This window comes from Apis mellifera, linkage group LG9, assembly GCF_003254395.2.
Source record: "Apis mellifera strain DH4 linkage group LG9, Amel_HAv3.1, whole genome shotgun sequence".
Taxonomy (NCBI): domain Eukaryota; kingdom Metazoa; phylum Arthropoda; class Insecta; order Hymenoptera; family Apidae; genus Apis; species Apis mellifera.
In genome coordinates this window covers 2557690-2579385 of record NC_037646.1, presented here as the reverse complement: position 1 = coordinate 2579385, position 21696 = coordinate 2557690, and the positions used below count along the sequence as shown (strand labels likewise).

The 21696-nt window shown below is 21.8% G+C and overlaps 2 protein-coding genes across 3 annotated transcripts; both read left to right on the top strand.

The window, feature by feature from the left end:
* Nucleotides 1-987: 987 nt before the first annotated feature.
* On the top strand, nucleotides 988-17003 carry LOC409465. Its single transcript, XM_026442948.1, has 14 exons — nucleotides 988-1221; nucleotides 2612-2755; nucleotides 3226-3411; nucleotides 3547-3736; nucleotides 4786-4955; nucleotides 5409-5666; nucleotides 5762-5860; nucleotides 6110-6234; nucleotides 8333-8365; nucleotides 9726-10061; nucleotides 10501-10694; nucleotides 15323-15654; nucleotides 16278-16527; nucleotides 16610-17003. The coding sequence occupies exons 2-14, from the start codon at nucleotides 2627-2629 to the stop codon at nucleotides 16852-16854; spliced, it is 2547 nt and encodes an 848-aa protein (XP_026298733.1). The 5' UTR covers nucleotides 988-1221; nucleotides 2612-2626; the 3' UTR covers nucleotides 16855-17003.
* Nucleotides 17004-18670: 1667 nt separating this feature from the next.
* LOC100578428 (lipid storage droplets surface-binding protein 2) lies at nucleotides 18671-20384 on the top strand. Of its 2 annotated transcripts, XM_026442713.1 has the most exons (4): nucleotides 18671-18897; nucleotides 19348-19694; nucleotides 19789-20074; nucleotides 20165-20384. In XM_026442713.1, the coding sequence occupies exons 2-4, from the start codon at nucleotides 19392-19394 to the stop codon at nucleotides 20353-20355; spliced, it is 780 nt and encodes a 259-aa protein (XP_026298498.1). In that variant the 5' UTR covers nucleotides 18671-18897; nucleotides 19348-19391; the 3' UTR covers nucleotides 20356-20384. The 2 variants fall into 2 exon arrangements, with proteins under 2 accessions (XP_026298498.1, XP_016769683.2); XM_016914194.2 differs by lacking the exon at nucleotides 18671-18897 and having other exon boundaries at nucleotides 19334-19694.
* The last annotated feature ends 1312 nt before the right edge of the window (nucleotides 20385-21696 follow it).

Below are 21696 nucleotides of genomic sequence, written 5' to 3'. Positions count from 1 at the left end.
GCGTTTGATGAGATGGACTTTGTATAGCAATTAAGAACGTCTGCCTGCGATAATTTCAACTTTTCCGTCTCCTTTTCCACTATTTTTCTGTAGCTATTACTACAAGTAATTTTTATGTCTCTCCCTCTACTATGATGTTGTAAGTATTTCCTTTTTTACTGTCTATATCTCAATATTAAATTATATGTTCAAATATGAAATTTTCAAAAGAAAAAATATAAAATATATTCTGAATCCTGTATTTAAAGTATTAGAAAAATTTGGAAATAATCATATTTATTAATTTCTTAAATTTATTATTATTAACGTAATATTTTATATTATTGTTACATAACAATTAAATTTATTTTATACTTACATATTTTCATTATTTAACAATAAATAATTAAATATAAATTTCTTTTTTTGAAAATTTTTCTAATTAAACAAAAATAATGATTCTAATTTTTCAACTAATTGTTTAAAAACAGCATTTTTTAATACTTTATCAAATCTTTAATAATATTACCATTGTTCAAAATTAATACAAATACATGTATAATCATGTCATAATATTCTATGATACAATTATAATTATTAAAATTTAAAATTATAAATCTTCTTAATTTAATGGAATATATATATTCAGTAGTACAATATATAAAGTACGCATATATAATTAAAAATTAATGTAAAAATTAGATTTTTCCAAATTCTTCTTTTGATCTAATATCTATTAATAAAACCTTTCTATGAATAATACATCTGCCTCGTATTTATAGCAACGATTACCTATATATATTGCTCTGTTCTTCGCGTGTACATGCTACAGTAAACGTAACCTTAAGTCTATCGTTTGAACACAAAGTCTGTGGCTTCGAATACAAACGATGGTAAACGTGGGTGATCAAATTCAACGGGGGCCAATTTTAATTTCTATGTGATGTTTAAAAAAACCTTCATCACCGGATATCATTGGATTACAAGCGTGAGGAAAACGAGAAAAGATTTTATTCGTTTAAGGCATCATAATGCCACAGCTGTATAATCGACATGTCATAGGTCAAACCGATGAGATACCATTTTGCAGGCTTCGACGTTACAGTCGATGTCGTGTTCTTTGGCGAAACATCGACTACCTCTCTGTCATTTGTCTTTACATCCTGCTGAGCTCCATTATATAATTTCATCACGATCAATCCACACTTCGCCATCGGTCCAGTCGGCTGTCCGCACCTTGAGGTAAGAATCAACTATCCAACACGATTAATCATCGATTAAATTCGATTCTCGTAGATTTTCATTGAAATATCCATTGAAAATTGTTTCATCATTACAAATATTTGCAGATTATCGATTCGAAAAAAATTTTTCTTTCTCTTCGTGTCCAATTTAATATACTTTTCTCGTGATACTTTCTTAATGCATGCGAAAAATATCGCATGTGAATATAAGGTATTATTTGGATTACAATTTGTTGACAAAGTCTGCATTGTGGTTTTGATAAGAGAGATAAGAATAGGGTATCGACCTGTGCTTAATACGGACCTATCATATATAATCACGCTAAACTTGAAACAAACCCAACAAACGTTATTCTGTCTAACTGTACTAAATTAGCAAATTACAATGTTAAAAGGGGAAATAACGGATATTATTCGTCTTTATTTTAAAATTTCTTATATCGTTTAAAATTTTTTGTATATATTGAAGACAAAAGTATCGAAATTTATGGAGAAATTTATAGTAATGAAATTGTCGACAGGAATACAACCTTGATATTAACCACGAGGTATATTATAATATGACCTTTCTTATCAATTTCTACAATTAGTTTCACTCGATTACTATGTGTTTATATCATGTTTATATCATATGCAATTAAACATTTTTGAGTTATAGAAGTATTTTTTTTTGTAACATTCTATTTTATAATTTATTTATATATTAGTCAATCACACTTGACTTTAATTATTAACCTTTATCACATATCATTAATTATATTCATAAAATCATTATTTATATAGTCGTATTATACAAAATCATTTTATGTTATTATTAAAAACTTATTTCATCGAGAGTTATCAAACATTCGTAATAAATAATAAAGTCATTTTTCTTAGATCGGATAATAATATAACGCGAAGAAAATAATAATAACAAAATGATCTAATGGAAGAAAATTGACAAATAATTAAATATTAGAATATAATTTTTATGAAAAAATGAAATCTTATATTGTCATCAATTTACAAATTTTATATTAGTTCAAGGTATATGGTAGAAAATAAAACGTTAAATTTTTTTTATGTAATTCTTAAGTATTTATGCACTTGTAAAAGAAATATAAATGATAAATACCTCTGTTCGTTAGATAAATTTAATACATAATATATTTTTCTTCTTTTTTTTCTTTGTTGAAAACACAATGCTTATCTCTTATTCACATATACATAGAGATTACCTCAAAATATTAAAATGTACATTTAAAAATATAACGAAATGTTTTCAAATTTAAATCGCAGCTATCGATTAAATGAATCAAAAATATTTACGAACAAATATTTAACCTTCAGTAGATAAACGTATAAATAAAATACACAATTAACGATTTTGATTTTAATTATTACAGCAAAAATTTTCACAAATGGCACGAACGAATGTGAAAAGACGACATTCTGATTTGCCGCAATTCGAATCAGTTGTTAGAATCTCCAGTCTTCCCATCATAGAAAACGGTATACATATAGCTGGCAATGTGTACGATAGAATAAAGGTAAGCAAAGTTTAACAAAGCATTTTAACAATCCAATAGTTTTGTACATTTCGCCACTTTCTCTCATCTTTCACTTGCTAGTTTCACCAGTTGTGAAAGTACGTCATATTTGCAAGAATAAAATAAATATACGTTCCAATCATTCCAAAGAGCAATGCAAATAAGTAACAAAGAAGTATTGGTAAAATATTATTTTCAAATGAAACTTTGAAAAGATTTCTATATAGATTTGAACCAGTTAAATATCTTCTGTTTATTAAACTTTCAATTGTATACGTGTTATGTATACTCCGAAGGACAAACATATATTGTATTTTTGAAACTAACTAATTTAATCAAATATAACGTAATCAATTCGATTTCTTAGATTTATTTAGACTCCTATTAATATTATTCATTCAAATTCAAATTAATTTAAAATTCGCATAAATATATTAACAACAAATATGAGATAATATTTTCAATTTTAGCGTTCGAATTCATTGATGGGTTGGAGTTTGTATACTGCTGAACAGTCATTTGCGATCGCAACAGCGTCAGCAAAACCCGCGATTCATGCATTAAATGGACCTATTACAACGATCGATCAATTGCTCTGTAAAGGTATAGATATCGTTGAGCAAAGAGTGCCAGCAGTCCATCTTCCGCCACATCTTGTAAGTAAAAATAATTTTATATAATATATTATATTGAATATATAATAGTAAAAATAATTTTATATGAAAATGATATTAATTATTTATTTTAATTAATTGTTAGTTAATTAATTAATTATTCGTGTTATTATTAAGATGTATTGCAATGCACGAGAATACGTGAACAATAAAATCGTCAGGCCTGTTCTGATGCGTGCCGGAAGCGTGAAGATAATAGGAAGCCAAGCTGCGGATGTTGCAGTAGACACATTAGATGGTGCTTTAACTGTTGCGGACAAATATGTTGATCATTATTTGCCTGCTGATGTTACCGACGGTATAGATGGTAAATGAATCATTTTGAATTATTAATATTAATTTAAAAATAATTTTTAACAAGTATCAGAAAGTTCAATTTAATGATATATAATTTTTAATATGAATGCAATCTCAAATTATTTAAACGGAAACAATTATTCGAGGAGAGATTAATTTTTACGATGAATGTTTGGATATATGAAAGTCAAATTCGTCGTTCTAACTAGAATCATAAAGTACATGAATTGTATATAAATAGTCAATTTTTATAAAATATTGTTAAACCATAAATTTTTATAGCTAAATATTATTGATTTAGAAAATATTTTAATTTTAATTTCGTTTAAAATTTAATCTAAAGGAGAATATTTATTTATAGGTAAAAATTAGTTTCATTTGGAATATTTGATATTAATAATTGACAAAAAAAAAAAATAATTCGGATTAAATTAGTAATAAATTATTTTTAGGTAGAAATATTTTTTTATACATTTTATATTTATTTATGATAAATAGTAAATAAAACTAATTATCTTTGAGTCGAAAATCATAACAAAACATCAAAATGTCACGTACCAGACACCTTTAGACTTAAGATCCCCTTCAAGTTTAAAATAGATATCTTTAATACGTCGTGTTACTTGGGATTTAAGCCTAAGCTATTATAATAATAGTAACTAAAGTAGTGATTAAATGAAGAAGACAGTAATTAAAATGTTTTTAAAATTATCATAAATCGCTAAACTAAAATTATTTATTAGTAAAAATCTCTGAATAAATTTATACAATATTTTAAGTTTTCTGAAGTAAAATTAGAATAAAAAATAAATTGTTATTACACTATTAATATATCACTTTTTATTTAAGATTTTCAAATTTTTCTGAACGATGGAAAACATGATTGATTTATGAAAAATAACGATTCAAATAACATATTAAATTAATTAAAAAATATCATATTGAATTAATTTTAAATTATCAACAAATTGACGGTGGAATAATTCTGGATACAAATTTCTTGATATAAATGCCATACGATGCGATAAAATTTTATTGCCAATAAAAATTATTTTTCAGAAGTTGCTTCTCCGGAATCGGTAAGTAAGACCAAACGAACTATCAATCACGGTGCCAGACTATCTAGGAAATTACAGAAACGACTAACACGTCGCACGCTAGCTGAAGCTCGAGCACTTAAGGAACAAGGAACGGAATGCATTCATATACTTTTGTACGTTATAGAATTGGTAAGTAATATTTCTTTTGACTAATATAATTAGTGAAAGTGAGAGTGAATAATCCGTGAGTATAAAGTCAATCAATTTAAAAAATAACAAAAATAATGACTCACGATATTAAATAGATGCGTATGAAATGTCCTTTGATATTTTCTTTCGAAAGAATTAATATGTTCAATTAACATAATTTCGAACGATTCTACATATTTTTTCCAACGATTAATTAAGCTTTTCAATTTCTCTTATAATTTCTCTTTTCCAAAAGATATCTCTAACTTTTTCCAAATTCATTTGCAATTTTCTTTTTAAATTCGAATATTATACGAAAATTCACAACAATTTGCATTTTTACTATCTTTGCTACAAATATGGTAATATTTGATGGATGACACATATTATTGAATAGTTAATCACAATAATCAAACTCGTTAGATTTCTTATGTTCAAATTAATGCGTTACAGTTAGCAACGGATCCAATATTAGCGTTCCAAAAAGCCAAAGAGCTGTGGGGAACTTTAAGTTTGCCCGAACCGGAGAATCAAGCTCGGCCGACCACTGTAGAGCAATTATTGGTTCTTCTAACGCGTGAATCTGCACGTCGTATTGTACATCTGGTGAATGGAACAGCAGCGTTAGCAGCCAAAACTCCTCGCAATCTTGGCAGACTTCTCATTAGAGTTTCAAATCAATTGCATGCAGTTGCAAATGCTACATTAAACGTGAATATCATTGAATTTGAATCCCTTCTTTAAATACTTGTCGATTTAAATTTCAATGTTTATTTATACAATTATTTTTGTCTCATTTTCTTTAGATGATACCAATCATCAATCAAAAGGATGTAACGAAAAAACATATTTCAGCTGTACGTTTAGCCATACAAAGGCTCAATTCAATTACGAATCAGTTATTGGTACGTAAAATTATTTTTTTATAATTTTTCTTTTTATTTAATTTGTACATAGTTTCGATTATTAAATTATGCGTTTGAAATTGTTTGATTTCAATACTTGATCATATCTAAACAAATTTATGAATGTATTATTATATACTTTAGAAGCATGTAAAAAATATGTCTGATCTGAACACTACAAAATATCAATTTATATTTACATTTATATATAATATATATTTTTATTGCATGATGGCATCGTTGTTATAGGAGCAGTTTGCAGCTTTTCTAGCTGGTCGTCCAAGCGTTTCAAAAGTAACACACGTCCAGACTCATCAGCAAAACCACAATAACCACAGGTCGATGTCTTCCAATCCGCCAGTAAATGGTATCGAATAACGAAGTTATGTTTAAAAGTTATTCCGCGTGAGTTTCATCCATAATAATTCTTTTGTTTTCAAAGTTGATAAATATTGGGAATATTCCAGATTGAAATTTTCTCATATAAATAATGTCGATTCCACCGAGGTACATAATAATATTATTAGTTGCGAATCTTTATACTCCTATGCTCAGATAAGCAATTAATATACTTCTTTTATCTAAAAGACACATTATATCCGTGTCATTCTTAGAATTTTTAATTCTTAGATATACTTAATTATCTTCATGTTTACTACAAAATATTATAATGATTATAGAGATAAGAAACTTTAAAAATAAACGTTATAATAATTTCATAGTATATTATATTCATTATATTAATTTAAAAAGGATTTACTCTTTTTTTTTTGCATTTTTTTTTTAATGCATTTATGCCTGTATGTATTTTAAACAATTTTTTCAATTATTAATTTTATCTGATATTAAATGTTTTATTTTTTAAAAAAAATTAAAAAATGTTCATCACATTAGAAAAAAAAAAAGATGTAGAGACATATTGTAATAAATTTTATTTTTAAAATTATCCAAGAAAATGTTGTTATGGTAAAAAAGTAATAAAGAATTGTATGGACTAAATAAGCAAATTTAGATAATTTGAAATACTATATTACTTTGAACTTAATTATCATTCCCGTTATCAAAGCTAGACGAATTAGATTTTGTAATAAATACATTTCAATGTTTTAATTGATAAGACTAATAAACAAAATTAATTCATTTAATATTTTTGACTTGAGAAAAATGTGTATGAAATTATAAAATAGTAAAATCTTTGTTTGATTGTTTCTATATACTTATTTTTGTAAGAATATTATTTATTCTTCAGATATGGCTTGGATTCTTATTTCTTAAATCTATTAAATTTAAAATATCAAAAATAATGCCAATAATTTATATTTCAACAGTATTTCAATTAAATAGGAATAAATTTTTATATCTATAAATTAATTCATTGATTTGAATTCTATTGATTTCAAAATAGAAATATAATAGCATAGATGCATTGACATTAATTAAAATAGAATAGAAATAGAATAAAAATAAAAAGAGGTACATATTAGTTTTATTTTATGTATTTGGGTATAATATATTTATATTTTTTCTTTTTCTTTTATTAAAAACAAAAAAAAAAAAATAAAAGTACTCAAAATATGTAAGTAGTAATGTAGAAACTTTTAGAAATAATGTTTAACACATGTTTGCTTTCTTTATTCATTATATGTTTTTAATTTTAACAATAAATTAATCATGTAATTAATCTAATTAACTTTTTGTTCTTCTTTTACAATAAAGAATATTATATATAATGCTATTGTAATTCTGCTATTGATATTCATTTTTTGATAAACTTTCTTTTTAAATAAAATGAAAATAAATATCGTGAAATCTTTTTTAATTCTTAATCCTTAAGTTTTCCTTTTATTTCTTCAATTTTATTTCGCTAAATCTTTTGTTTAAATAAAAAATTCCATATACATAACACAATATTATTCTTCCAAAAAATCTAAATTTTTGAAAATTAAAAATATTAATTATTATATACACATATTATAAACAATAAATTTATGTTGAATTTTCAAATCAAGGTACACTAAATAAAAACAATTATATATAGGTTTTATTATCTTTTATTATCTACGATATAATAAAATATAGAAAAAGGTCATAGTCATATTAGAATTATAAAATTTGTCTGTCATTTAAATAAATATTGATATTATTGTATTTCCAGGATTAGTTTTTATGAGGTATTCATTATTCAAGAAAATTTTGTGTTATGAAAGAACTCAGGTATAAAGTCCCTATGATTTTAATGTTTTCTCGGTCTAGTAAAGGGAATAACATGAAAGCATTGTCATCTTACAATTAGCGGACTTTGAAGCCTCGTAGCATTTATTTCATCACCGCTTGTAGATGTCATGGATTTTCATTGGCTCATATGAATGAACCTTAGCGCGCAGGCGGTAAGTCAGTTATAAGAGTTGAGACAGACTAGAAGCAAGCACATTTCTATTTACGCTGTGAACGCGACGTTTTCTCTATACGTAGTCTTCAGAGAAACAAGGGATTAGCGATAAAGAAGTAAGTATTATAATAATATTATATTCTATATTTAAAAAATTTTGAAATGTATAAAAATTTTGAGAAAAGTTTCAAATTATCTAGATTTTTTTTAATTCCAGAAATTTTATCTCTGTTATATTTATATTATTATTATACATTTTAAAAAATTTGAAATTTATCAACAACTTTAAAATATATAAGTTTTCAGTTTTTTGAGATATTTTTTAGTTTTAAAAATTGTATTTTCAAAATATCTATTTCAAGAATTTCTGTTATATCACTATTATATTGTACTATATATATGTTAAAACAATTTTAAAAAGATTCAAGTTTTTTATGTTCAAAAAATGTATAATTATTTTATTGGATATTATAAAAATTTTAAGATATAATAATTTTAAAAAATTGTAAATGTTTTAAATATTTTTTAATTTCACCAATTTAATTTCATTTTTTATATATTACATATTATATACAACTTTCATTTTATGTTTAATTATCGAAATATTTATAAAATAAATAATAAATTGTTTTATAAATATATGTTTTATATATATATATAAATGTTTAAAAATAAATACAAAATAAATAATTTTATTATTTAATTTTATTGCAAATAATTTGATTTAAATAATAATATCAATATCTTTGTATTTAATTTATTTTAATAATAATTATCATAATTATAAATATAATACAAAATACATAATATTTATATTAATATCATTTATGTTAATATAAATTATTTATATATATTTATATTAAAAAATATATTTTAAAGTTAAATTATTTTAAAGTATTGTAAAGTATATATTAACTTTCAATTAGAAATGTTTCGAAACGTAATTACGAATTCTAGCGAAAGTAGAGAAAGTGATATATATATAGTTTTATATATAACATGTATATGTGCACGTATATGCACTCGTCCGTTGAACCTTACGTTATCGTAATGCATTATTAGTTGTATTTTCATTTATAGTTTACTTCATTTATATTATTTTAATTTATCAATACTTCTGCAAATGATAAAAATATAAATATAATGTAATATATTATATATAATAAAAATCTTTAACAATAAATTATAAATAAAAAATATATTATTAAATTTGAAATATAGATAAATAAATATAAATAAATAATGAATTTGTTGACAAGACAAATTCTAAATGAAAAAAAAAAATTCTATTCGTTAATTTATTTTACTTTTTTTATTTTGATAAAAAAAAGAAATATTCTATGCTTTCTTTTATATTGTATAAAATTAACTTTTTTATAACTTATTTTAATTATTTTCTTATTTTAATAAGAGAAATGTATATTTGTATCTATATAAACATATACATGTATTACAGAGTTTTTTATAAAATTGTAGAAGAATGGCTGCCGAAATTGCACAACTGCCTCATATCGAAGTGTTTCATCGTGTAATGGAAATTCCAGTAATTGAAAGTGCAATATCAAAATCTGCAGCGACATATTTGCGCGTAAAAGATTGCAACCAGTTGGTTCATTGGGCACTAACCACTGCAGAAACTTCTTTAAGCAATGCAACGAAGCAAGCGGTACCCATTGCTGCTCCCATAGCTAAGAAACTCGAGAACCCTATACACTTCTTTGACCACACGCTGTGTCTTGGTCTCGACAAAATCGAAGAAAAAGTACCATTGGTTAAAGAGAAACCCGAGCAGGTTAGAAATAAATCCCTTTTCCGATAAACGAAGTAAAAATATTTAATCGGAATGCAAAGAAGCATTTAAATTGATATCTTATCGTAAAATAACGAAAATTTTTTGATCGTAAAATACGCGATAGATTTTTATCATATTCTTATCATATCGGATGTAACTCTTTTGATTTTTATTTTCATACTACATCTTTATTTATTTTATATTATTAAATAATTTTAATATTATTATGAATGAAATATTCAATATTCAATAAATACACTTATAATATAAGATATAAATCATTTGTTTGAAGTTGGAAAATTTTAAAAACAGAATATATCAATTTTTATGAATGAAAAATATTATAAATAAAAATATGAAATAATTGTGTGAATATTTCTAATCGTATAATCATTTTATTCATTAGATTTTAGAAAATGCTTATTCGCTAGCACGTCAAACCGTTCAACCAGCTGTTTCAAGTATTTCTCTCGTTAACAATTTAATAATTTCCCAAGCTTTAAGTTTGAGAGATATAAGTTGGAACAAAGCGAATCAAATTTTAGAAACACAATATGGCAGTGCAGCTGTTAGAGGTTTGGACAGCACAGCTGATATTGTTGACAAATTGATTGATAAATTTTTTCCTGCTACAAAAGATGAACAATCAATAGGTAAGTTACTTAAAAAAAAATATTATTTATAATTTGTATATTTTAATCGATAATATATAGTCATAATATTGCAATAATATAATTTTTTCTATTTAATATAAATTAAAAATAAAAAGAGAGATTGAAATTTCAAATTAAATTTTTAAATTTATTGTATTTATTTATATGTTTGTATTTCTTCATACAAAGTTTTATTAATGATATAAATCTATATCAATAATAATATATTGATAATAATTATATTATCAATATTAATTGTAATATTTTGGTTTTATTTTAGTGGTGAATATAAATGAAGAAGACAAACTTCTTCATACCTTACAAATTGTTGGACGTTTATCTAATAAAGCTGCTCGTCGCGTATATTCGAATATAATTCTTCATCTGAGAACTATTAAAACAGATAATTTAAAATCTTATATCAGAAATATAGTACAGTTTTTGCAATTAACGAATCGTCATGCTATAAATGATGCACATACGAACGAAGTACATACAAATGAAGTCAATTCGAAAGCTTCTACATCGAATGCAATTACAAAGAAACTTAATTGATATTATTGATGAAAAAAGAAAAATTTCCACCGATTCCATTAATTTTCTATTTATTTTTTGCATACATTTTGTAATAAAAAAATCATACTTTTTTAAAATTCATTTTTTATATATATATAATTAGTAGTAGTATTATATACTATTTTTAAAAAATTACATTTATACTTTTAGTAAAATACATTTGTACTTATAGCCGTGAAAAATAAGATTTTTCACAAATAAAGTCTAAGACACTGTAGGTATTTATAATTGTATAATTTAAACATACGATTGAAGATCATTTTCTCTATTATTAGAGATAATATATTTTGTTGTTTGCTCAAAAATAGATAATCTATTATCACATCATTATTTAGAAATTATACTAATCTATCAAAAATATTTATTTATATTTCACGCGTTTTTTAAATATATTTCATTTGTGATTATTTTTAATACTTAATAAAAATAAAGTAAATATTTTAAAATGATTATTATTTTTAAATAAAAAAGTAATAAAACTTTTTTGCACAAAACTTAAATGTAATATTTTATTATCAATTTTTATAATAATTATTTATTAATTATGATAATAAAAATATAATTTTTTTTATCGAAAATTGCATTTTTATTTACATTGCTATAATTTTTTTGATGGATATAATATTATAAAAATTATATATGTAATAAAAAATCAATATTATAAAATAAATATTTTATTTTCTTATCTGTAAAACGATAAATTTAAATAATAAATCGATAAGATTAAATGTACATGGTGTACACACACGTACACACACACGCACGCATATATATATATATATATATATATATATAAGATTATTTATTTTAAAATTATATTTTTGAACTTTTGAATTACAATAAATAATACGAAATTGCTTATAAATAATATAAGATATTAAGATACATATTCAGAAAGTTGCATATAATTTTTGATTGTTTAAGTTTGTTAAAGTTAATTATAATATACGATAGTTTTAAATTAGATTTCATTATTTAAATTATCAATAATAATTAATAATAAATTTTATATTATATTAATATTAATAATAATTAAAATTTCTTTTTAATTTTAATTTTTAAATTTTTGGATTTTTTTTAAAATTTTAATTTTTTAAAATTCATATATAATACTTAAAAAATAATTAATGCTATAATAAATATTTATTAATTATATTATAATAAAAGATTTATAAAAAATAATATTTAGATTTATTGAAAATAAATCTAAATATTTGAATAATTTTCAATTCAAATAAATTGATAATTAAAATAGTTCTAATTTTAATTTAAAATAAAAAATAATTTACGTTTTGATATATTTATAAAATAAAATATGTAACATATTTAAATACCTAAATTTAAAATTGTACCAATCATGTTTCGTTGAAATGATTATAGAATCAATGAGAACGTATTCTTCGATGTATTCTTCACAATTACTGTTGCAACTGTACGAGGAAGCAACGACGTGACCGCCACGTCATAGTAATGACACATATGTATACATATATAAGTATGTATACATGTGTATAGCTGCGCAGAAGCACGAATGTATTCATGGAAGTAGACACGCATTGAAGTTCCCTTCGATCTTATTCCATTTAAACACTGACGTGTGTATTAATATAATTATAAAAATATGTATCTTATGTTATCTTATTCATCAATATTTATGAAATTAATGAATAATGTTTTAATAACATTTTATTATTATACATTGATTGAATACATGCATTTAAAGATTTTTTAATTTATTATTATATTAAAAATAACAATTTATTTTATTCACAAATTATATTATATATCTATTTTGTATTTTCTCATGTTATAATTCATAATATTAATAAAATTTATATATGCATAAATTGGTTTTTTAATAAAATATATAATTTAAAATGCTATAGATTATTAGGTATATAGTATAGAACAAAACAATATAATAAGAATAAGAATTGTAATATATATTTGTTATTTATTGATAATAAAATATTTATAGCAATAAAATAAATATAAATTTGATGTTATAATTATTTAGAAGAATTTAATGAAAATAATCGAATATTTAAATTTTGTTTTTGAGATTATAAATTATCTATATTATCTTTTGGATATATAATAATATTTAAATTATAATAATATTATTTTTCGTGCAACACATAAGAAACGTGACAAAAGTAACGTTCTTTCTACGGTCCTGAAGAATGTCTGCCCCCACTTGTGATCATTTTCTACCAGTAGCTTTTTACCTAGAGTAGTCGTATCGTCATCGTCAGTGTTACGGGATTTGTCGTATGTATCGTTGAATATAGTATATATTTTGCTTTTATTACTATATTTTGCTAACTGTTGCATCAAACATTACAAACATTATAAATTAATATTTGTAAGTAATATCATACCTTGTAATCATTTATTTAATATATACAGTTTTTATTATATTTTATAATTAATTATTAATTATATTTTATTCTTTTAATTAATTATATTTAATTTTATAGTATACTTTATACTTTGTAATAATTCTTAATGAAACTCATTGACATTAGAATGTAATTATTTTTAGATTATAATGTTTTTAAGTAATAAATTAGAACAAATATGTTTTAATATTATGAGCATAATTATTATCGTTTTATTTAAATTTTTTATATATAATTTTTTATATATAAAATTCGATTCTCCTATATATTCATTCTGTTTTTTAATAAATATATTTTTATAAAAATATATCTTTATCTCTTATATCTTTGCAAAAATCTAATAAAGATTATAATTTATAAATATATATAAATTAATATTTAATATCCTCTTATTTTTAAAATTAATATCCTTTTATTTTAAGAAATTAATAAAAACAACTGCAATTGAAATCGTTATATTATATTATACATTTATTAATTTTATATTTTAATATAATTCTTATAATTTATTATGATATTTTATTATGATATTACTAATATATAGATATTATACATTTTTATGTATTACTATCATTGATTATTTGTCGAGTTACTTGTCCATATTGTAGTGATTGATATTATCGTTTCATATTTATTGCCGAATATTATTTCATAGTCTATCGTATGAAAGATTTACATAAGATTAAATAGTTCATGGTAAAGATCGATAATTTGAATACGATAAAGGACTATAGTCATATTTTTTACGCGTTTTACTTCAAGAAATATGAAACATCAAAATTAATTTTTAGATTTATCATTTTTATTAATTTTTAATAACGTGAAAAATTTAATTCAATAATTTTAATGAAATTTGAAGTGTATCAATACATGTATAAGAAACTAAAAATAAAGTTATGTATCACCGAAAAATTAAAAATACAATTTATGTGTCATCAGTCCTGTACATAATGAATATTTAACGCTGTAAGCAATTTTAATATATTTTTTGTTTTACAGTGAAAGAATTATGAATTATACTTATAATCTTCTGAAAAGTTGAGTATAGTATATTAAATTATTTCACGTAGCACAATCTACATCTTTCAATTGAGTAACACAATAATTCACAAATTTTGCAAATATTATTGTTCATTTTGACTTAATTTTAAATATATATTAGCTTTATTTTTATTATTATATTATTTTGGTGTTATTATCGTTTGCAAAAAAAAAAATTTACTCATCATTACGTACTTAACTATGTAAGAATACGTAAAAAAAAAGGTAAACAAACAATAATCGGTCACTTTTCTTTTAAATATGTAATACTTTTTTATTCTCTATATCGCTAAAATTCATCTAAATCTTATTTTAATTATGAATAATGATTTAAAATGAGATCATACTTAAAATGATTAATGAAGATTATTTTATTCGTTAACTGTGACGTTAGTATTACTAATACATTGAAAATAATTTCATGATTTATTGATACCTATAATAGTAATATATATTATATAGCATTAGGATTAAAGTACAAATTTTAAAATTGCAAAATCATGGAATTATGACTTTAATTCTTTATCTTATATTTATATTGCTTTTTTATCTTATAATAAATATAATAAATATATTAGATGATTATTAACATTTTATTTAATTTTTCAGAAAAAATGGCAGATAATAAAAGTACTTCATCATCTGATAGTACACCCCATCTCGAAGTGATTAATCGCGTAAAAAGCATTCCTGTTATTCATTCAGCTATAGAAAAAACGGGATCGACATATTCTTATCTCAAAGATTCGCATCATTTAATCAATTGGGCATTAACTCAAGCCGAAGCTGGATTACAATATGCAACTGCCACAGCTGCTCCTCTTACTGCACCTTTAGCTAAAAAGTTCGAGGAACAAATCACTGCTGTAGATCAAAAATTATGCGAAGGGTTAAACATGGTCGAGCAAAAAGTACCAATCATGACACAACCACCTCAAAAGGTAAATAATAATAATAATATATATGTTAAGAAATATAAGAAGTTACAATGTTAGAATTATCAATTTTAATTAAGTCTGACTATGCTGACTTGTATATAGAAAGATAGTTAGAAAATAAATTTTATATTAATCTTATTATTAAATAATAATAATAATATATTTTGAATTATATTTTATAAAAATTTAGATTCCATATTTGAGATTTAAATTTCCAATTTCAATTCTGCTATTGTTATTATGTTAATCTTTTAAAATTTCTTTTTTTTTAAGTAAAAGAAAATTTACAATAAAGTACAAATACAATAAGAAGATGCAAATTCATTTTTTAAAATTTTAATTTTATTTTTGTTATAATTAAAAATCGAATTTTTGTGAACCGAAGATAATAATAAATTTAATTATTTTTTGTGTGTACAATAATATTGTTATTAGATGAAAAATAATATGTTGTTAATTAAACGAATTAATCAATTAACAAGATATTTTACAATCAATTATATTATATTTTTCTTTATATATTTTACGATCAATTTTTTAATTTATCAAATGATATTTTATCGAATAGTATTGTTTTCAAAAAATTGGTTATTTGAAAAACTGAATAATTGGTTAAATTTTTCTAGATTTATGATGCAGCCAAAGCAGTAATGAGTAGTTCCTTGCAACCAACAATTGACAAATTACACGCTGCAAAAGAATCAGCTACGCAACAAGCATCAACTCTTAAAGAAATTAGTATGGCAAAGGCTAATGAATTGTTAAATACACAATATGGTAATATGGCGGTACAAAGTGTTGATAATAGTAGCGCTCTCATTAACGGTTTATTGGATCGTTATTTCCCACCAATAGAAGGGGAAGAAAACATGCCAGGTATATATTTATAAATATCCAACAAGATATCTTGTTAAGAAAATATTAGATATATTTCTAATTTGTAAAATTCGTATTATAGCTCCAGTATCTGCCGATGAGAACAAAATTTTGCATGCTGTACAAACCATTGGACAATTGTCCACGAAAACCGCTAATCGAGTATACCATTCGGTCGTAGCACAATTAAAAACAGTGAAAAAAGAGGATGTTGCATCGTATATGTCGAGCGTTATATCTATTCTTCACCTAACACACTTTTTAAGTTTGAACGATAAACAAATCAATAATAAAAATGCGACTGAAGAAAATACAGAAAAAAAGTAAATACGAATCTTACTAGTAATTTTACAATAATGCACCTCTCGAATAAATAATTGTAGAATAAATTTCATTATTTTGTCAGTTCACGATCAGCATGAAGAGTGAGAATTAATATTTGGATATTTAATTTAATATATACAATATCAATTATATATTGAAGGTATTATTTATCAATGTCAATGTAAATTTTTTATATTTTTAGTTAAATTTTGATTCTTTTATTATCGATAAATTTAAAAAAATTTTTAAATTGAAAATAATATTATTTTGATAATTTTAAAATGCAAAAAAACATTAGCTATTGAATTATATTAAACAATATAGTATAATAATTTATAGAACAATCAGATTGTTTCATAAAGATTTAATAGAAAATATAAAAATTATAATTTTTATTAACGAATGAATTTTTATAAATATCTAAAATTATTATTTATATATTGCTATTTAAATACATGAAGTACCGAATATTCATTGTTTTTGTTTCGCTTACTTTTATAGTAAAATATTTTTTTTTAATAAGATATATTGTAAAAATAAGAACAATTTATAAAATACAGTGTGATATTTTATATTCATATTTATAATATTATAATAAGATTCGTAGTACATCAAATTGTAAAAATTCTAGTGTTTTAATATGTGTGTAAAAAAATTTTTTAAAAAAATATATAAAATCAAAGAAAAATACTTGATTAAAAATAATTATACTTTTGTAATAAGGAATTTGAAAAAGTAAAAAATTAATGTAAGTCTTAATATATGTAAATCTTTCTCTATACATATATAACTTTAAAAAGAACTGTTAGAATAAAAGAAAACATATATTTTATGTAACGATTTTGTAATCTGTAATTTATATAAATATTATATAAAAAAATATAAAATATTAAAATATTTTATTCATATTGTTCATATTATTAATATAATTATTTTTTTTTTACTTTACTTCTTTTCTTTTAATTTTTTTTTCTCAATAATTTTTGTTAAAATTTCCTTTTCGAAAATTATAAAATATTAAATAAAAAATATTTATTATCTAATTTCTAATATTTCTACAAAATGTTTATTTACAATTATGAATTAAGTATTGCTATTTATTGCTTCAATTTATAACTTCAATTTATATGTCTATATACTATATACTAAATATTTTTAAATATTTGAGATAAATTAAGGTAGGTATTTAATTTTCTAATTTTAATATTATCTAATAAATCTAATTTTAATTTTAATTATTTAAAAAAATATTATATAATAAGAAATATTTAAACAAAATTAATTTCGAATTATTTTTTAAAATCTCTTTTAAAATCAAGTTTTATGCTTTTTTTGAATTTTTAAAAATTATAAAATTTAAAAAACATTAAATTTAGATTTTTGAATTGTGCCATTTATTCAATTTGTTTTTTATTAGGCAGTCATATTTTATATAATTTTTTAATTATCTTCCAAATGAAGAAAAATATTAAATAAAATTCAACTACAGGTTTCATTTGAATCTTTAAAATTTTAAAAATTTATAAATATAATTTTTTCATATTATGAATAAATATTTCTCTAATAATACTACAAATATCATTTGATAGTACTCCATATTTTGATTTTAATATATAATTATTAGAGATTTCTCCATGAAACATTGCATGTTATTCTTCATATTTCAAATTTTAATATAAGTTCTTTAGATAAATTAATTGATAATTTCAAGAATTTTGAAATCTTTCATATATGTAAAGATATAAAGGTCATTGACTTGATATGACTTGATGACCTATACACAAATGTTAAAGATATAAGTGGTGCCCTCATACGATTATTTAGTGAATGACAATATCATATGGTAAAATGTGATATATTATACACAGTTATGAGTGTTTTTATAAAAGAAAAACAAATAAGTTATAGTATTAGGTAGGTAATTATTGAACAAACATGTACTTTAGTGAAATGATTTAGAAAGCGAAAAAGATCATGTATTATTAAAAAAAAAAAAAAAAAAAAAAGAAAAATAAATGAGAATATGAAAATTTCATGAAAAATTTGGTAAGTACACCAAATAATTTATAAATATAATAATTTTTAACATAATAATTATGTTATAATTATCTTGTTATCTGCTTATAAATGATTTCATATTATATTATATATTCCATGAAAATATAATATAATAATATATAATAAAGGATTATTGTTTTGATTGTATATATTTGAATTTTGTTATTTTTCTTTAACGTTATTATTTATAAAAATATAACATTATGTACAAAAAATAAAAGATTAAAAGAATTATATTAACGAATTATAAACGAGATACAAAAACTATTAATTTTAACTATTAATTTACTATTAATTTTATCAAATTATTATTTTAAAATTCTTATATTTGAAATAATCATATTGCTTTATTTATGTTATATTATAGTAAATAATTTTTAGTTATTATTATAATTATATGATATATATAAATATATATAAATTCATATAAAATTTTAGAGATTTTTAATTTATATTAAAAGTGGTAAAAAATATTCACTAATATGGAAATTGAATCATCAAATGATATATATAAAATACAAGTTATTAATCGTGCTCGCAAAATACCAAGTGTCAATTATTTGTGGGATAAATCTACAGAAGTATATGGACGTTTGAAAGAAACAAATATATTTGTACATTGGGCATTTAACACTGTGGAAAATGTTTTTAATACTATGATTGAAAAATCATTACCTATTGCGAAATTAATAGAGAAACCTATTAATACAATAGATAAAACATTGTGTCAAGGACTTGATTATATAGAAGTAAAATTACCTATAATAAAAGAAGAACCAGAACAGGTTATATAAATTTTTATGTTTATATTTATAATTTAGATTATAAAATTTAATTCTTTATAATGTTATTATTTCTTTAAAATATTTATTATTTTAGATAATAAATCAAACTAAATCTCTGGTATCTGTACATCTTAGACCAGCTGTTAAAACATTTACAGATTTAAAACATGAAACTAAACATAAAGTTAAAGTTATGAAGTTGCATACTTATTGTAAAGTTCATTATTTAAGAATATATAGTTGGCAACAAGCAGATAAAGTTATGTCAACTGAAACAGGAATTAATATTTTAAAAACTATTGACAGTACAACTGATTTTATTGAATTAATATTGGATAAATATTTACCTATTCCATATGATTTTGACACTAATGTATCTGGTAAAATAATATTTTTGATATATACTATTACAGGTATTATATAAAAGTAAAATAATTATTTTGTAATTGAAAATTATTTATTTTTTATAGAAAGATTATGCAATGAAGATGCTAAACTTCATCATACTATTGAAAGATTAAGTAAATTTAGTTCTCATATTTCAAAACGTATTTACTTTGCATTAATGGAATTAGAACATATTTACAGAATGGAAATTCGTTTGTTGATATCTGATATTATTTGTATACTTTTATTACTTAAATACATAATATACCGTTAAAAATGTGAAGTTTAATGTATATAATAATATGTTGAAGTTGTATTTAAAATATAATATTTCTAATAGTTTATATATAAATATAAAAAATATAATACATTAATTGATAAGATTTAAATGATTTATATGATTATACAAATTTAAATGATTACATTATATGTTTGTTTATCTATTATAATGAATTAATAAAAATAGTTAAAATATAAGGAATGAAAATTTATATTATATATATAATATGTTATTATATTATACCTATATATGTTTACATATATGTTATTATTTTTTTTAAATAGAATTGATCGATACAATACAAAGAAAATTAATTTTATTATAAATAACTTACTAATAAACATAATTTTTCATAATTGTTGTATTCAATAGAAGATATACTAAAAAACAAAAGCTAATGAATTAAAAAATTTGAAAATAAGAATAATTTTATATAGCAATGATATCCAATTTTTATAAATAGTGTCCTATATGATTTCTTTTAGATTATTGATTATAATGCAAAATATGACAGATTCATTTGCAAAGGGTTATGATACAGCAAAGGGTTATAATACCTGAATGTATTGGTGTCATGCGAACGTGATTTAAACCTCTGAAAATACTGCTTAGAGCTCCAGGCAGTTCCAATTAACCCGCCACGTTGTACGCGATATTAGTTGGATGTTGACAGTAGCCTCGATAAAATCTCTCGACAGCTTGTAGCTAAGTCCGCTTATTATTCATTACACTTTCAAGTACGGTCAGTTTTACCGGTGGGGCAGCAAGTCTGTCGCGTGAATATCTCACGCGTCGTTTTCTATGGAAGATGCCTATGATAGTGAGCACGTGCGTAATTTGTACATTTACGCATAGTTATTGCACTTCCTAAAGCAAATGTGTCTGCTAAAAATGTCATGTCATGTTGGTTTTTACGAAGAATAATCTTTATTTCGTATTTATAAGATATTATCTACAATATTAAAAAAATATTTAGAACATTTGTTATAGAATTTAGAAATTAATAAATTTCAATTTAATTAGTAAAACAAAAATGCAAAAACTTTTCAATAATATCTTTCAAAATAATTCTTATTGTATTTTAATTTTTTTTTTAATATTAATTTTAAAGAACGTTAAAAAGTTATCAACATAATAATATTTAGAAATTTAATACGTTATTTTTTTGTTAACAATATTAAATCAATTTTAATGATTAGATTAAAAAACAAGTTTTCAAATTATATTTGAAATAAATATACAAATATCATCATAATGCATATATTTATGAAAATATTCTCTACATTTTATTCCTTTGATCAATCATGGCTAAAAGTTGCCCCTTGATTGTCCCTC